The 18320-nt window shown below is 39.5% G+C and overlaps 1 protein-coding gene across 1 annotated transcript in view; it reads left to right on the top strand.

The window, feature by feature from the left end:
• The window catches only part of LOC136241906 (1-phosphatidylinositol 3-phosphate 5-kinase-like), a 99420-nt gene that overhangs the window by 60008 nt on the left and 21092 nt on the right, over positions 1–18320 (top strand). The window contains exons 12-18 of the mRNA XM_066033293.1: positions 1837–1953; positions 2004–2106; positions 2154–2353; positions 2406–2496; positions 6358–6886; positions 15644–15728; positions 15779–15864. Of these exons, the coding sequence (XP_065889365.1) occupies positions 1837–1953; positions 2004–2106; positions 2154–2353; positions 2406–2496; positions 6358–6886; positions 15644–15728; positions 15779–15864 (1211 nt within the window). The remainder of the gene's footprint in view (positions 1–1836; positions 1954–2003; positions 2107–2153; positions 2354–2405; positions 2497–6357; positions 6887–15643; positions 15729–15778; positions 15865–18320) is intronic.

The following is an 18320-nucleotide window of genomic DNA, read 5'->3' as shown; positions in this document are numbered from 1 at the left end:
GCCGACTGAATAGTGCCTAATTCTAAGTCACGTGACTTGGGGAAACGCTATTTCAAATGGTCCAACACAAAGCTGTCTACTTTAGGGACACTCATTACTGAAGTGTGTGGGACCAGATGCACCTTATTCATGGTGCTTCGAACGTCTTTCTGCAAAGACGAACAAAAATGCGTTTCTAAATATTGTTTAATCACCTCGTGAGTGTTGAAGGTGAACTCGTCGCTGGAGGAGAGGTTGTTTGGGTTGAACGACGAGGAAGTGCCCACCACGGGCTCCATAGTAGGGTGGTCCCCAGCCACCAGAGGATTAGCCGCCGACTGGAGTACAATGGCTTCCAGCCCTCCAACCCCTCTCGACTGGTGCACATTGGCTGCCAGCGAGGAATTACTACCAAATTGGTACTCATTGGCTCCCAACTGGATGCCCTCACGATCCGGAGGGTCATCCAGAGCAGGAGGATGCTCTGAGTGGGGAGCTTGGGTTAATCCTGGTTGACTACCAGAAAATCTCCATCCTGATTGGCATTGGTATTGGTAGGAGCTGGTCGGTTCAGAACCTCTAAAAACTTTTGTCTCACTGTTTCGTTCGAAGTGATACTGTCCAAAAGGCTGAGAATTGCTGACTCTTCCATCATGTTGTTGAGACGGTGTATCACATGCCAAACAAGCAATGCTAAAGGGAAATATTTAGAGTAGAGGTTTCTATTTAAAAAGCAGCTTTGAAGGTGCTGTAAGTAAAGCTATATTGAGGGGCAATACCACTAGTTAGCACTGCTCCTTGTATCCGGAACTTCCGTAATACAATAACTGTTACTGTAAACAAGGATGACAGTGGCTAGTTTGATGCTACCTTTAAAGACTTCCTACAGGAATACTGAGCAATACACCATGTAGCACCAGCTATGATTGACTATTTGTAAGTATCGTGAACTATTCAGTATCGTGAATAGTGGCTTTAGTATCGATCGTGATACTAAAATGGCAGTATCGCTCAACCCTAGTTTTCATGGCGAAATCCAAGTCGTGCATCCTAATCACGTGAGTATTAATTGATCCCCACAATCGATTTCGGCCTCAACATCTATATAATTACTGCCCAGTTGTAGTCCGGGCTACATTTCATATGGAATGGGCTCATATGTAGCCCGGGCTGCTCCTTTGATCTGAGGTGTGAAAGTGTTACATATGTACTTGTTGCTACTAATCACTGCAGTACTTATAGCAAGAGTTACAGCAAGAGTTCATAATATAAAAAGAGAGGAGAGTGTCCTACTGCAGTATAGCCTGAACAAATGCGACTCTCCTATCTTTTTATATTATGAACTCTTGCTTACAGGTTAGTGATGTGCAATATATCAAAAAAATATCGATTTCGCGATAATTTTGTCGATATCGTTATCGTATCGATTTTCAATACTGCTTTAGCAGATTTCGATATTTATCGAAAAGGTAATATTTTGCGATAATTATCGAAGAATATTTCGATAAATCTACAGTATTTAGTGTGTGATTGCACAATCACACTAGAAATGAAGGTTGGTTCTGTACTATCTAGCCACTTTAAAAACTTGTCTACCAGTTTTCTATGCTTATTAGTTTTATGCAATAGTTTGTGTGTAAATTATATTTCAAGCATATTTATAAATATCGGCCGCCCACGCATTTACACCACCCACACAATTAAAAATTATCGAAAATCGTATCGAAATTTCGATATTTACCCCAATATCGTATCGATAACATATCGAAATAAAAATCCTGATATCGCACACCACTATTACAGGTGTAGTGATATGTATGGATGATGTCATGTATGATATCATGTATAATGTTTCAGTTTAGTTCCTGTTAACCTCCTGGAGATAATCATGCCCCCAAAAGTGATCACCATTTTGAAGCACAGCAGTAAGGAACACAACGACTGGTCTGCAGATATCAAGTTTGTGTCAAGAGTGTAAGTGTTCTTTGTATTGCTGTACTGTGACCCATCACTATAATATGTAGTGTGGAGGGTGTGTTTCATCGGATAAAGGAACGTCTTGTGGAATATGGTAATGACCCATCCCTCTTGGAAATTAAGGATGACTATATTGCTATTAAACTGAAGGTAGCTAGGTGTAATGTGATTGGCTAGTTGTTATGGCTTGTTAATAGGAAGAACACGAGGACTATCATGGCAAGCTGAAACATCTAAGAGAGTTAGCAGTGTTGGGTGGCTTCTTCCCTACATCAACACTGCTATTGGATGATCACCTGACAGAATATGAGAACTATGAAGTGTTGATGGAGCTGCAAGATAAGATGTTTATGTTGAAGAGAAGCCTTATGAACACAGTGGGAACATGGAATAAAGAGTAAGGATATACCCTCAGGTTACTGAATACCACTGTTTATCTGTTGCTGCAGGTTGAAAGTTTTACATGACTTTATCCATGATCCTCCTACTGCCACACGAAGCTCAAAACCCAACTCATCTAGAAGCTCTCCAGTCAATGTGGTAATGCGTATACTGAGTTGTGGCTTGTGTAGTAGCGTGTGTTGTGTGTAGTAGTGTGGGTTGTGTGTAGTAGTGTGGGTTCTGTGCAGTAGTGTGGGTTATGTGTAGTGTTGTGTGTAGTAGTGTGGTGTGTGTGTAGTAGTGTGGGTTGTGTGTAGTAGTGTGGGTTATGTGTAGTAGTGTGGGTTGTGTGTAGTAGTGTGGGTTATGTGTAGTAGTGTGGTGTGTGTGTAGTAGTGTGGTGTGTGTAGTAGCGTGGGTTATGTGTAGTAGTGTGTGTTGTGTGTAGTAGTGTGGGTTGTGTGTAGTAGTGTGGGTTATGTGTAGTAGTGTGGGTTGTGTGTAGTAGTGTGGGTTATGTGTAGTAGTGTGGGTTGTGTGTAGTAGTGTGGGTTGTGTAGTAGTGTGGGTTATGTGTAGTAGTGTGTGTTGTGTGTATAGTGTGGGTTATGTGTAGTAGTGTGGGTTCTGTGCAGTAGTGTGGGTTATGTGTAGTGTTGTGTGTAGTAGTGTGGTGTGTGTGTAGTAGTGTGGGTTGTGTGTAGTAGTGTGGGTTGTGTAGTAGTGTGGGTTATGTGTAGTAGTGTGTGTTGTGTGTATAGTGTGGGTTATGTGTAGTAGTGTGGGTTATGTGTAGTAGTGTGGGTTGTGTGTAGTAGTGTGGGTTGTGGGTTGTGTGTAGTAGTGTGGTGTGTGTGTGGTGTGTGTTGTAGTCAGAGTTGGGGAAGTTACTTCATGAAAGTAATATATTACATATTACTTTTATATCAGTATAATATATTACAGTTACTATTACTTAGAATAACTTAATATTACATATTAAGTTACTAACTTAATAATATTACTTACAAATATTAAGTTACTAACTTAATAATATTACTTACAAATATTAAGTTACTAATGCTAAGTTACTTTTTAATTAAGACAGCTAAGTTAAAGTTAACATATAAACCATGTGCAGTCACGTGATGCACATCAGTCACGCGTACGTGCATCACCTGAGCACCATTATAGAAGAAAGGTTAATGGATTAAGGTGATTAATTAATAGTGGAATGGATAATTGGCAGTAAAATCCATTTATAATGCGTTACTTGTTCATCTTTACTCGTAGTATCACTCGTTACATCGCGGTAAAGTTACTCGTTACTTTTCGCTTCCAGCTACTCGTTACGTAATAATATGACTTATTCCGTTACTAGTAACGAATTATAGTTTCCAGAAGTAACTTAAAGTTATAGTACTGCATTTCCAAAAGTAACGTGTTATATTACTCAGAATCGTGAATTGTAATGTATATATTACATAACGCGTTATATTACGTAACGCGTTACCCCATCTCTGGTTGTAGTCAACAAGCCAAACTACAACACACAAACTAGCAGAGTTGGGGTCGTTACTATAAAAATGTAACTTGTTACATGTTACTTCTATGCAATGTAATGTTTTACAGTTAGTGTACATATTATTCCAGAAGAAGCAATGATTTGCATATTTCATGTTACTGTGAGGGTTTTAACCACTAATCATTAAGTATGATAGTACTGTATATTAGAGATCATGAAGAATTGCCAGCCTCACTTTTTCTTCATAACAGCTTGGCGATACTGGTTAGGCATAACCAAGGCCAAAATGTCTTCAGAGTAACCCCAACCCCTTCCAACAAGTTTTTATGGAATTTAATAGATTTCCTATATGTTGCGAGCTTTAAACTAAGTCAATATAGGCTCCCAGCCTACAACTACAAGTGACACACATTTCTCTGGTGTAGTTCAACCTCGAAAAATACTTTGTTGTAGTTTGTGGCCTCAAGGGCACTCCCAATACATTATCTCTCTGTTCTAGCCTATAAGGCTGTTTCCGCTGCTGTCATGACCGGCAGTGACATATATGGCTAAGGAACTCATTGGTCGCCAGTTACATTAAAGAACAGCTCTGACTTCAGTTATTCTTATACACACAACTAGAACTCACTTTGTTTCTTATCGCTGTCTCCTCTACTGTTGACAGTCTACCAATGCTTCTTTGCCATAGCATCATTTATCTTGTATCATCAGTGAAGATTGAGCTAATGCCTTCCAATATATGATATAATATTTTATAGATATTGTCAGGCTTCGTTTTACAACCAAATGTTTTTATTGCGATGCGATCAATTACATGCTGGATACATATAATGTGCATTAACAATTTCCGGATGTAATATCCATTATATGTTACTTTACTTTGTCATGTAACGTGTTATATTGCTTGTTAACTGCAAAAGTAATATTATTATATAGTGCATTACATTTATAACACATTCTGTAAACTACTGTTGTGTGTATAACAGGTCATGTATCATGAAACCACCTAACTTCAAAGGCAAATTCCAGGGTACATATCTTATAAACCCTGGCTGGCCATGGTATATTTAAGTTAAACCGTGGCTGGCTATGGTTCATTTAAAATAAACCATGGCTGGTTATGGTACATTTAAATGTACCATGGCCTTGATATCTGATGAGGTAACGTTGTTTGTTTTTATAAGAATCCTGGCAGTATTCGATTGTGGGAGTTTATTATTACTCACGTGATGAAAACCACGAACCCGATTTTGCATTCTACAGCACTCATACGAAGTCGATTCGACACCCTTACCACCCTATGAGTTGACAAACGGAAGTTTAAGGTGAGAACTAGTGTCATGGTTAATTTACAATCGAATGTCCGCATGTTTGATTACATACCACACCCACTTTTCGTATATCACGAGGTAACTACTCTACAGCAAAGCTTACCAATCTGGATGTTTAGAAAACATTGTAAACAGTGGTTAAACGATATAGCAACTTTTAAATACTTGTTAAATCGCAAAATTGAGTGTTTCCGTGATATTCATAGGATTTTCCCGTTTATGTTAACAAACGTAACTACAACGATACTTGCTGCTGACCCACAATCAAATTTTACAAGACTCTCTATATAATACGTAAACCCAGCTGGTTACATCGTATTGGCTTGGGTGATTAGTCACCCACTACAGTAGGCTATTAGCCTACATGGTACATATCAGTTGTATCACGTGCCCTCGTGATTTGCCTGATATGTACACCCACGCTCTCGGGCCTAATGGCCCTCGAGCTTGGGTGTACATAACGGCCCGAGAGCGTGGGTGTACATATTAGGCAAATCACTCGGGTACATGATACAACTATTACTTGTTGTGAAGTGATGTTTGTTGTATATAGGAGTTACTGTTGTGTTATAATAGGTCTTGTTGTGAAGAGATGTTTGTTGTGTATAGGAGTTACTGTTGTGTGTTATAACAGGTCTTGTTGTGAAGAGATGTTTGTTGTGTATAGGAGTTACTGTTGTGTGTTATAACAGGTCTTGTTGTGAAGTGATGTTTGTTGTGTATAGGAGTTACTGTTGTGTTATAATAGGTCTTGTTGTGAAGTGATGTTTGTTGTGTATAGGAGTTACTGTTGTGTGTTATAATAGGTCTTGTTGTGAAGAGATGTTTGTTGTGTATAGGAGTTACTGTTGTGTGTTATAACAGGTCTTGTTGTGAAGTGATGTTTGTTGTGTATAGGAGTTACTGTTGTGTGTTATAACAGGTCTTGTTGTGAAGTGATGTTTGTTGTGTATAGGAGTTACTGTTGTGTGTTATAACAGGTCTTGTTGTGAAGAGATGTTTGTTGTGTATAGGAGTTACTGTTGTGTGTTATAACAGGTCTTGTTGTGAAGTGATGTTTGTTGGTATAGGAGTTGTTGTTGTGTGTTATAACAGGTCTTATTGTGAAGTGATGTTTGTTGGTATAGGAGTTACTGTTGTGTGTGTTATAACAGGTCTTGTTATGAAGTGATATTTGTTGTATAGGAAAGCGACAAGTTGGAAGTATTGAATGTTGAAGGGTCTGGTGATGTAACCACAGTAACTGTCAAGCAGTCAGTGAGATCATCTCTAGTTGATACCTCCTATTCTCAGCGAAGTAGTCACCAGTCATCACCCTTGACAATAGAAACTATTAACAGCAGTATCCCTGGTAATGGCAGTATCCCTGATATAACAAATGACTTGTCTCAGTATAGTGATACTATGGTAATTGGCAGTGAGACTGTTGTCAGTGACAATAAGCAATGTTTGAGACACAAGAGGTGTCGATCCAGTACACTGGAAATATCCAACTTACAGCAGCAGCAACAGTTTGATGTTATCAAGCACAGAAGAAGCAAATCCTTTGATGTCAATTTGCATGTTGCTGTGAAGGAGCCAGATCAGGTGATCTCATCGCCTCAGGGAAATGGTAGAGGGGAAGGGCCACAGGATGAGGTTGATGGTCCACAACAGGAGCACATGTTGTTAGAAGATGAAGTGGATTTCTCTGCTGTGTTTGGCAGATGGAAAGGTAATGGCTAATGTTTTACTTGCCAGAGCTTTATTAGCAAGGATTACAGAATAGCATAATGGCTGAGTTAATAGCCTGTAATGAGGTAGACACCAGCTGCATGGGTGTGGGCAATGTGTCTGTCTAATCCAAACTCACAAGTTTCATAAATATGTAACTTAGTGTAGCAACTATTTGACACCATATTCAATGGAACTTTCTACTGACTAACTGCCTGCCTGCCTGCCTGCCTGCCCGCCCACCTGCCTGCCTCCCTGCATGCGTGCGTTCACCAGTCATAATAAAGTTACAGAAAAAGTAAACAAACAAGTTTAAGGAAAAGTTAGGAATTTTATAATTGATTAGGGATCATAGAAAAAAGTAGCAAGGGAGGTCACCTACACCTGCAGATATACTAGTGAACATTTAATCCCTAATTCAGTCCATACCCAAGACTAAGACTGAATTAGGGATTGAATGTTTACTAGTATATCTGCAGGTGTAGGCAACCTCCCTTGTTTCCCCCTAATCGAACTTAAAATTCCTAATTTTTCCGTAAACTTGTTGTATACTAGCATTGGTACATGCCCTGTGTGCAGGACACATAAACATTAAGTACCATGCATTCACACAGCACGAATGGTGTTATCACTTTCTGCTAGTAATATACTGAAATGTTAGTACTGCATGTATCTAAGACAACTATAGTAATTTGTATCATGGACCACAGTAGTGAGTTCATAATAGAGATCGCCCATGTTCTTTTTTTTTCAAATCCTAATAAAACGCACACCTAAAAACCACCTTGAAAAGCATCCTTTAACTAAAAACAACCCTCTGGTGGTTCTTTGCAAGGAGTATAGGTCCACTAGTAAGTATCAAGTGAAAAGGAAACAGTATGTGTATTTCAGACAAAACTGAAATATGCCTGTTTGTTCATATTATTATTCTTACTAGTGTAAAAATAATTTTAAAAATTAAAACATGGGAATAGAGATTGCTGAAAAAAGTAAAGAAATAAGAGTCAAACAAACCAGCATGTTAAACACAGAGAGATCTCTATTTGGACTCAATGGATATGGTAGAAACTAAGGAAACAACAGTAGTTTCTCCATAAATCACGGGCAAATAAGCACTGAGAATGTTTCTATATAAATGTGTCCAAATAGAGATCTCTGTGTGTTTAACATGCTGGTTTGTTTGACTCTTATTTCTTTACTTTTTTAGCGATCTCTATTCCCATGTTTTAATTTTTAAAATTATTTTTACACTAGTTTGTTTACTTTTTATAAATTCATTTATGGATAGCTAACATGATAGTAAGGGTTGCTAATATATTACACATGTATATCAAGTTAGTTATCATGAGCAGTAGCTGTTAAGTAATCAGCTAATTTTATCATCAGAGTTAGCAAACACCAGTGTAATGTTTCCTTACTATTGAATGTACTTTGTACTATACAGCTTTGACATATCCAACTATAGGCAGTGTATAGCATGCTGTGGTCAGCAATAGTATGGCTTCTGATTTGTGCAGCTATGTGATCACAATAAGTCAATTATGCAGTGGTATATTTTAGAGCTGTACCGATATGGGTTTTTGGCATGTACCGATATCCGATATTGATGCAACCAAAGAAGCCGATAACCGATAGTCGATTCGATATTTGAATTAATATTTTAAGTACACGAAAATGTACAATTACCTACCCTATGTACAACATGTGCATGTATTCATTGCTATACTGTACCTGTGGTGGTATACAGCTTGAGTTTCTGTTGTGCAATCCAGACAATTAGGCACCCACAAATATTTTTATGTATACTCCCGTGAAGCCTAAAACGGATATTTCTGCATTACTCCGCATTGTGAGGAAGCTGATATAGTAAGTTTCCTTGGTTATCCTGTGACCCTTCTTTTATTACAAAGGTACTCTATAACTGCTTCATTTGTAAAGACTGAACACTAGAATCGTGTGCATTTATATGGCTTCTCGTAGCGTAGCGCTTGTTGCAGAGTGAACAATAAGCCACATGAATAACGTAGAAAACCAATGCACAATCCGTTTATGTACAAACCATTGCTACTGTATAAATATCGGTAGCGATATCGGTCCTCCTGCTGTTCTGTACCGATACGGATATTGGTAAAAAATGCCATATCGGTGGCCGATATTGTAGCCGATCCGATTATCGGTACACCTCTAGTATATTTAATAGTTATACCATGGCCACGAGGGATTTGCCTGATATATATGCCCAGGCCCGAGGGCCGCGGACCCAAGGGCGCGGGCATATATATCAGGCAAATCCAGAGTGGCCATGGTATAAGTAATATATATCACTCTGGCATGCTCACCTAATAGGTGAAGGAAGACAAACCTGCATTCACCACATTAGTTTTATACAGAGGTTTGCAAAAATCGATTGTGGGTTTAAATTGTGGGCACAAAAAAGAAATGATTGTGGGTTTCACTGGTTGTAGTGATACCATTTTAAACCAAATAATCACTTTGTGGATGAATAAAGTTACCTAAGGTGCTAAAATAAACACTTAGACATATAGGTTGTGAATGTTTGAGGCATCTTTTCATGCAGTTGAAATGTACTCTGTAGAAAAACAATCCACATTGCTAAAATGATTATTTAGTGATGCTTAGTAACTGAACTATGCAATGCTGACTCACTCATTTCTTTTTACTTCACAACAATGCCCCTGACTAAATCAACATGTTTAATTCAAACCCACAATGCAAAACTTTAAGCAGCTCTAATTCAAACCCACAATGCAAACTTTAAGCATCTCTATATAAATAATCAAAGGGAACTGATGCTTTGTAGCTGCCTCAGCATCAAAGGCAGTTGTGGTCAGGGGTATATCATGATATTGCCCTAACCACAGGGCAATGTCTAGATATTGCCCTGTGGTCAGGGAAATATGTGATATATAACCCTGTGATTTCCTTTGATCTGAGGTGTCAAAGTGGTACACATCAACATTGTTGCTCTGGTGTGAACTTAATAAACTGTTTAACACTTTGTTTCTCTAGTCAACCAATCGAAATAGACTGTACCACTATCATTACATGTAACACTAGCACTATCACATGATGTAACTATGAATTTCACAATCAACACTCTTACCACTGCACACAGTACTAGTACTATCAAGAGTCCTTATTATGGACTCTTGATAGTACTAGTACATGACACAACCATTGTAACAAACACCCTTAGTAACCTCACTGCACAAGGTGCTGACACCAGTGAGGACATGTTCAAAAGGATAAGTCTACTTATCTTATTGGGACAATTTGCCTTCAGATGGCCCATCTGCAAACAATTAAAGCATGGTCCTGGTATAGGGCCGGGGGGGGGGGGGTCTGACATGGTGGCGGTTGGGGTACATCAGTGGTTATGATCCTCCAAATTTACCTATCAGCTGTGGGGGAAGGGGGGGGTTGGCATATGTTGGTCGGGGTTCTCTCCAAGTTGGTTGCCTAGGACAGTCTTCTTCCCTTTTTCTTTTTTGTCAGTACTTCTGTACCACAGACTTTACGCTCCTCAATGGCTTTCACACCTTGCTTTTTGGTGTTTTTCAGTTGGGTGACCTCCTGGGGGACTGTAGTTGGGTAGCTTTTTCACCACTAGTTTAACTGTTTCCTTTTGGCCTGCAGCAACTTATTTTTGCAGCTGGTAGAATCTTGCTGTCAACTCCTGCTGGCTTTGTCATGGTGCATCTTTGAAGTTGTTATTAGTTTTTCCATTATGAGTAACGCAGTAGCCACAAGTTCCACACCTGACAGCCTAGATATGAATGTAACACACATTCACACTTTTGAACCATTAGTAATAACCTTGCTCATGTGACCAATACTGGTGCACACCATATTCTGGTGGGAGCTTATTTTCTGTCTAATTTGCAAGCTCAAATAGCATAAAATACAATACCGCCTATTGTACGACATAGGGGCGGCAGAGAAAGGGGGCTGTAACCCCTGTCAAAAAGATTATGGAGGGACTTAGCCCCCCTAATATTATCTATAGCTGTCATTGAGACATAGCTCGATAGCATCAATAATTTGAGATACTCTAATAGAGCAGTCAAGATCTAGATATTCTAATGGAGCAGCCACAGTATTGTTCAGAGGACCAGTGTAGCAAGCTACGTATGTAGGGGGATATGGTTAGTGGAGGGCAGCTATTGTCAGCAGGTAGTTACTTTTTTTATTATTTGGTCTTCGACTTACAACTAGGCCATGGCATCACCAAGCTAGACCCCCCTCCCTAATTAAAGGTGTCTCCGCTGTTCCTGGTATGACATCATGTAAGTTTTCATCAATTCCTTACCTTCCAGAGCACCCACTGTACAAGTAACCAGCATCTCATATAAATTCCATTCCATCATCTCAACATTTATGACCCAGTCTGGGAAAACCAGGCCTATCGCCTATTTTAAAGGATTGTGAAATGCTGGTTTTAAGTATTTAGTGTGTTGTAGCTCGCCAATGGTTGAAACTACATATACCAATTTTTCACACATTTTACATCAATTCCTTACCTTCCAGAGCATCCACTGTACAAGTAGCCAGCAGCTAAGTTTCCTGCCATTTTATATAGTTTTTGAACTGAGGTTGGCTGTATCAGGCAAGCTCCAAATGGGGTGGGAGGTGGGGGCCTGGAAGGAGGGCAAGAGACTGTTCAAAAACTTGAAGAGGAACATATAGGGATAAATTAGGCTAAGTTATGGGCCATTCAGGTCTCAAAACTGGCTTTAATGAAAGGAAATTCACAGCACAGGTATTTAGTCAACACCATGGCTTTACAGCCACATACAGCCATCCCCAGGCTGGCCAGAGCTCCATTAAGGCCCCACACCACACGTACAGATTGCCACTTGGCTTGGAAAAAAAAGCAGACCACTTCAGTCTAGCTAATTCTGATTGTGAAATTTGATAGTTTATTCATGTAACTTTGTGTTCTTGGTGAAAAATCAAATCTGCTGTCATGGACAATAGCCCATTTTCACACAAGGGCTAAGGAATATGGTGGTTAATAATTGCGATTGTGCAACATCCGGTGTCCTTTAAAATGTATTGAAGCCTATGGGAGTGAGGTAAGGAATCTTCATGGGAGTCTAAACTTTACCGTTTATTCTTATTATGAGAAGGGGATTGCAATCTTCAGGTTGTTAGCATCATGGTGGTATATAGTTTGTGAAGATTTGCTGTGTTGTAAAGCGGAAAGAAGCAACTTTAGCATGGCAGAGGACTCTAGTGACTTTGTTTTCAGCATCTAGAAAGTCTACTAAGTGAGATAAACTTTGTTACTACATTTCTACAAGGTTGGGAACAACGCTATGCAAAATGTTATCACAGAAATAGGCAATCTTTCATCACTGTGATTCTATCAATACTAGGCGATTATTTCACCCGTTACAGTAGGTTTAGTGGCCATGTTTTGTTGCCTAACGATCCTCAATACTTATAAGAGTAAAAATACCTTGCTTTAGGAAAGATGTAGCCTTTAAAACTTAAGATACTACCATTTGACACAGGATCGCTGATTTCTCAATCACAACACAGCGTATCTTTCCAATTTTCACGTCATCGTTGTAGTATAGTGGCAGCTATAAAAGTACATTCTTATAATAAGAATAAACGATATGGTTTGGGCTCCCATGAAGTGTAAAGGTCTTAGTTCCATAGGTTTCAATACATTTTAAGGCCTTCCAAAGGACACTGGATGTTGCACAATATGTAATAAATTAGTATTCATTACCATACTGTGAATACTTTAGTTTGCGTGAAAATGGACTATAAGACCAGTTTTCCCAGATCCAGTCACATTTGTAGATTGTATGTGAGTATGGGATAGATGAAGATCTGGAGGGAGCATTAGCTCTACAAGAAGAGGCCTGAACTAAATATACAGTGACACATATATGGTGTATGTACATCATTGTAAACCAGTGAAGAGACAGCTGACTAGTGCAGTTTTACTACTGGCAAATAAGTAGTTATATGGCTTCTTAAAATGTGTCCATATACTTAAATCACATACTAACTAACCCTGAACCAACCAGTAAGCTCAATACACAGCATAATTCATACACAAATACTGACTGTATTTATTCCGTCTATGTTTAGGTGTTGGAACTAATAGTCAAAATATTCTACCTTGGCTCAAACAAAAACAGACCACAGCCCCCAATAGTGAATAACATTAGAGTCATTTATAGATTTGAGGTTCGTTTTGTCTCATTATAAGGAGTTTTTTAAAATGGTTGTTCCAATACTGAATAAAGACAGAGTTAGAATATGTAGTATTGGAACACTATTTTTGCTGTGATAGGCATCAAATATGTAAACTGAATTAGGAAATAAATGTCCTAGTATATCTGCAGGTGTAGGCGACCTTCCTTGTTTCCTACTTTTTTCTATGACCACTAATTAAACTTAACTTTTCCTTGTACTTGTTTGTTTTCCTTTTCTTGTAACATTATTATGACTGGTGAACCTGCACATACTGTATCAAAATAAAGAACAGTGTCAGAGTTAATGTTTCATTTGAATGCGCACTCCTCAGCTATCAATTATTGACTTGTAATGGACTGGCCATTATGCTTTACTTTCAGCTATGTTCAGAGTGTTACACAGTGCTATAAACAAAGAATGACAGGAGAAGTGCCTCTGCAATCAATCCAGCCATCATGAAAAATATGGACGATTTACACACCCCATCTATCAATTACTGGCTCAAAAGTGAATTTTACACTTCGCTTTCAGCTATTTTCAGCATGTTGCACATTGTTACAAATGAAGACACCTCTGCAATCAATCCAGTCACCAAGGAAAATGTGGATGATTAAATGGGAAACCATGCATCGCACTACCATGAATCAACACCTTGGACTGTCAGCAAACCTTAGAAATGGGGCACAAAGGAGGACAAAGGTAAGTCCGTGATGCATGCATTTTACGTACTGTGGTATCCCAAAAGGCACATCTATGGATGAAGTGAAGTCAAATGGTGAAAGAGTCAAGCCCTTAGCCAAAACCATTATGAAGTTACGCTTGTCTGAAGACATCAGGCAGGCAAGCAGGCAGTAAATATATATATACAAGTGGAACAAAAAATTAGGAATTTTCAATATGAGTAGGGATCAAAGTAATAAAAAGTACTGAAACAAGAGAGATTATCTACCACCTGAAGTCATGCTAGTACACATGTAATCGCTACTTCAGTTGCCAAGATTTAAGATATAATGGCACTGAAGTAGGGATTACGTGTGTACTAGCATGACTTCAGGTGGTAGATAATCTCTCTTGTTTCAGTACTTTTTATTACTTTGATCCCTACTCATATTGAAAATTCCTAATTTTTTGTTCCACTTGTTTGTGTACTTTTTACAAACATTGCATGAATCTTATCTTTTATGTGCATGCAGTTTCTATTACACAGGACACTAAAGTTACTTTTCCAAGTCTTGATGGTAGTATTCCCTTTGCCTTTCCGCTGACTCAATGCGAGACTTTGCCAAATCTTTGTTAAATGATGTTTTGGTGGCTTCAGCTAATTTCTCACGCGACGCTGTTACATTTTTGTAGTACTCATTAGCATGACGCTGTGATCGGCATTCACTGCTGTACTTGTCCTTTCTCTCTGAGAGTATAGACTCTGTATGAGCTTCATAGTACGCCCTGTTATTCTCCTTCTTTCTACTCTTCCGCGCCGCTTCCTTCGAAGGCATTGCCGCACCCAATATTGCCTCAGAGAAAACACACAAAGCAATAATAACCACAATACCCTTAGCTAACGCTATTTTGCTACGAATTATTTCTAATATCGCTCAAATACTTGAGGTAGATACGTTGTTTACAGCAAAGAAATGTGTTTACAAACGCAAGCAATACTAATTTTGCCGGTTAACTTTGCCAGAAACAAAAGATATAAGTCGCTAAATATATTCACTTACACGTACAAAGCTTCCCGATTGTGAACAGCTCGCTCTTCCTGCTCAAAATCAACTTCGAACTTTCAACCACGTGTATTCGAATATTTTACCGCGAAGATTATGATTACTCTATTTAGCGAGCACTCTTATTGAAACGGACGGCGCCATACATTGAAGCCATTTGTGGAGTTATTAACACTACCTGTAGTGAATCCAGGACGATGGCGACATTAAAGAACGATGAAAGGTAAGACCTTAGCGCAAGGATTGTATTTCTATCGGTGTAGGAAAGGTTTAATCTATAGGCAAAGCGAGCTGTTTTCATGCAAGAAGTAGGACTGTAGCTGTTGCCATCTTCCCGCTAGGCCTGGCTGAAGGCATCAGTTAGGGAGTCAGTCACTAGAAAATTCGATCAGATAGAATTTTTTTTAAAATTTGTGGAAACTCATAGGATGCATTTCGTGTCGTTTTGAAGGCGAAATCGTGCTTCACTTTTGTAATACAATACTGCTGAATCGCCGAGATGGTTTTGCAAGTCTGCTTTTGGTGCGTAATTTTTTGGCGGGAAATCGTGAACCTTGACGATCCCTACCATTAAGTACTACCGTACTTAATGATATTTTTGAAATTTTGTAGCTACCTACTTATTGGGGTCATAATGAAAGCACTTTTGGGCTTGAGTCAATAGCCAATACGTATAGTTGGTTTTTGGGTAATAACTTTGGCCATAAAAACCCAAACTCCAGTACTACCATACTGTATGATATACAGTTGTTAGTTGAATGCACTTACAGCAAGATATGAGTAGTATATTTTATTAGGCAAGGAAAATGATGATCCTTCCAACTATTACCTCATCACCAAAGCACAAGAGATTAACAACAGTGGTGGTCTATCAACCATACCGTGAGTACAAGAGTAGTAATCTAGCTTCTGAAATGTGTTGACTTCTTTAGTCGTAAGCTGTTGTCTAAAGGATCATCATCTAATCTTTCATCGTTAACTGACAAGAAACGTGCTTCGCGGCAGTCTAAATCCTTAGGTATGTATGTGTGTGTGTGTGTGTGTGTGTGTGTGTGTGTAGTGTGTATGTAGTGTGTAGTGTAGTGTGTGTATGTGTGTAGTGTAGTGTGTGTTTGTGTGTGTTTGTGTGTAGTGTAGTGTGTTTGTGTGTAATGTAGTGTGTGTTTGTGTGTAGTGTAGTGTGTTTGTGTGTGTGTGTGTGTGTGCGTGTGTGTGTGTATGTGTAGTGTGTATGTAGTGTGTAGTGTGTTTGTGTGTAGTGTAGTGTGTGTATGTGTGTATTGTAGTGTGTGTTTGTGTGTGTTTGTGTGTGTATGTGTGTGTTTGTGTGTAGTGTAGTGTGTGTTTGTGTGTGTGTGTGTGTGTGTGTGTGTGTGTGTGTGTAGTGTGTGTGTGTGTGTTGGTGTGTGTGTAGTGTGTGTGTGTAGTGTGTGTGTGTGTAGTGTGTGTGCTCTGTGTGTGTGTGTAGTGTGTGTGTGTGTGTAGTGCAGTGTGTGTGTTAGTTGGTGTGTGTGTGTGTGTGTGTGTGTGTGTGTGTGTGTGTGTGTGCATGTGTAGTGTGTGTGTCTGTGTAGTGTCTGTTTGCGTTGGCTTGGCCAAACTACAAGAATAGATGATGTTAGTATCCCTAAGAGACTGCTGTTTAGGTGGTTGCCATAATGTTCAGTTACAATGAACAGACGTATCCTAGAAATATCACAGAAAAATTTCAGTTACGCAAGTTTAATGTTTTAATCAGTGCTATTGAATCATTTATGGACAAAGTATGGAGTTCACTAAAGGCCTAGATAGGTAAGCTTGTTTGTAGAGTGGTTACTCCATGCAGAGTGGTAGCTTCGTGAAGGAGGCATGTCCATATTCAAAACGTGCGGAAACAATCGGTGAATAAGCTATAGCACTGGTTCTCACCTTAGCCAAACGTTTTTTCAATTCGTAGGATAGCAAAGATAACAAAATGCTCTCCGTCTGAGTGGTTTTCATGGTGAAATCCAAGTCATGCATCCTAACCATGTGAGTATTAATCAATCCTCACAATCGATTTCGGTCTCAATGTCTATATAATCAGTACCCAGTTGTAGCTCGGCTACATTTTGTATGTAGCCCGGGTGGCTCCTTTAATGTGAGGTATGAAAATGTTACATATATGTAATAGTTATACCATGGGCACAGGTGCATATATATCAGGTAAAGCACGAGTGCCCGTGGTATAACTAATATGTGCCACATGGGTTAATCACCTACACGTGTGAGAAACTGCTGGCATACTTCACGAGTATATTTATATTAGGCTTTGTAAATTTTGATAGTGGACACTGAAAACAACGTAAGAATGGGAGGATGTGCCTGACGAGCCAGACTACAATGAAAGACTAGCCTTCCACGAGTCAGACACTGAGACTCGTACAACCAAGACTGCCCCGTCCACCAGACTTGTGGAAGTTGCTAACAAGACGGCAGATTTCTTGAAAGAGAAATGCTGTAAGAGGCTAGAAGGTGCTGAGCGTTTAACTACCAGAAATGCATATGCCCTCCCAAAAGTGCCAGCCACAAAGTCATCAGTTCTTGATGCCTATATGAAACCAGAAGTTTCACAGAATGTCAAGGCAGCAGATAAAGAACTTGGCGCAATTCAAAGTGCTGTATTAGATGCCATGGCACCCCTCACTTCCATTGTTGAGGCTGATGCCAAAGGTGACAATGTCACCCATGAACAAGCTGTTAATGCTGCAAGGACAGCCATTGAACTGGTGGGAAATGCTAATGCCAGAATTAATCATTTGAGGAGGACCAAGATCATCTCCCAGATAAATAAAGTGCTCCTCCCATTAACAGAGGAGGATCAAAACTTTGTTGATGCCGCCCCCTCCTTATTTGGAGCAGCCTTTGCACAAAAATCCAAGGAATTGGTGGACCAGGTAAAGGCCATGAGATCCCACCTCCCCTGCCATAAGGACAGTAAACAACAGTTTTTTCGAAGTGTCCCCCCCAACAACAGGGGGGGGGGGGGAGTACCAGTACAGCCAGAAGCCAACGAGGGGAGGAAACCACAGTGGTCGAGGATTCAGACGTCCCACACAAGGGCGGAGACCCCAGTGGAACAAATGAACTCATCAGCACACACAACTCAGAATTTTTTGATAATAGATTTCAAAAGTATGTTGCAAAATCATGTAGCATGTCTGGGTATAATTCCTCCCAAACTGATAAACTATCCCCCCGCAGGGAGGCTAATTCATTACCAACAAAACTGGTTAAAGGTAACACAGGACCGATGGGTCCTAAACACAATCCAGGGTTACCAGATAGACTTCTCCTCAACACCACACCAATCTGTAATACCTCACTGCCCACAATACTCTGCAGAGCAGAATCATCTGATTTCAGAGGAGGTAACCGAGTTACTACAGAAGGGAGCAATAAGGGAGGTAGTGCCTGTAAAGCAACCAGGATTTTACTCAAACCTCTTCCTTGTTC

Source organism: Dysidea avara, chromosome 12, assembly GCF_963678975.1.
Source record: "Dysidea avara chromosome 12, odDysAvar1.4, whole genome shotgun sequence".
NCBI lineage: Eukaryota > Metazoa > Porifera > Demospongiae > Dictyoceratida > Dysideidae > Dysidea > Dysidea avara.
Note: the sequence above shows the minus strand (reverse complement) of the source record. Positions and strands in the feature narration are given on the sequence as shown.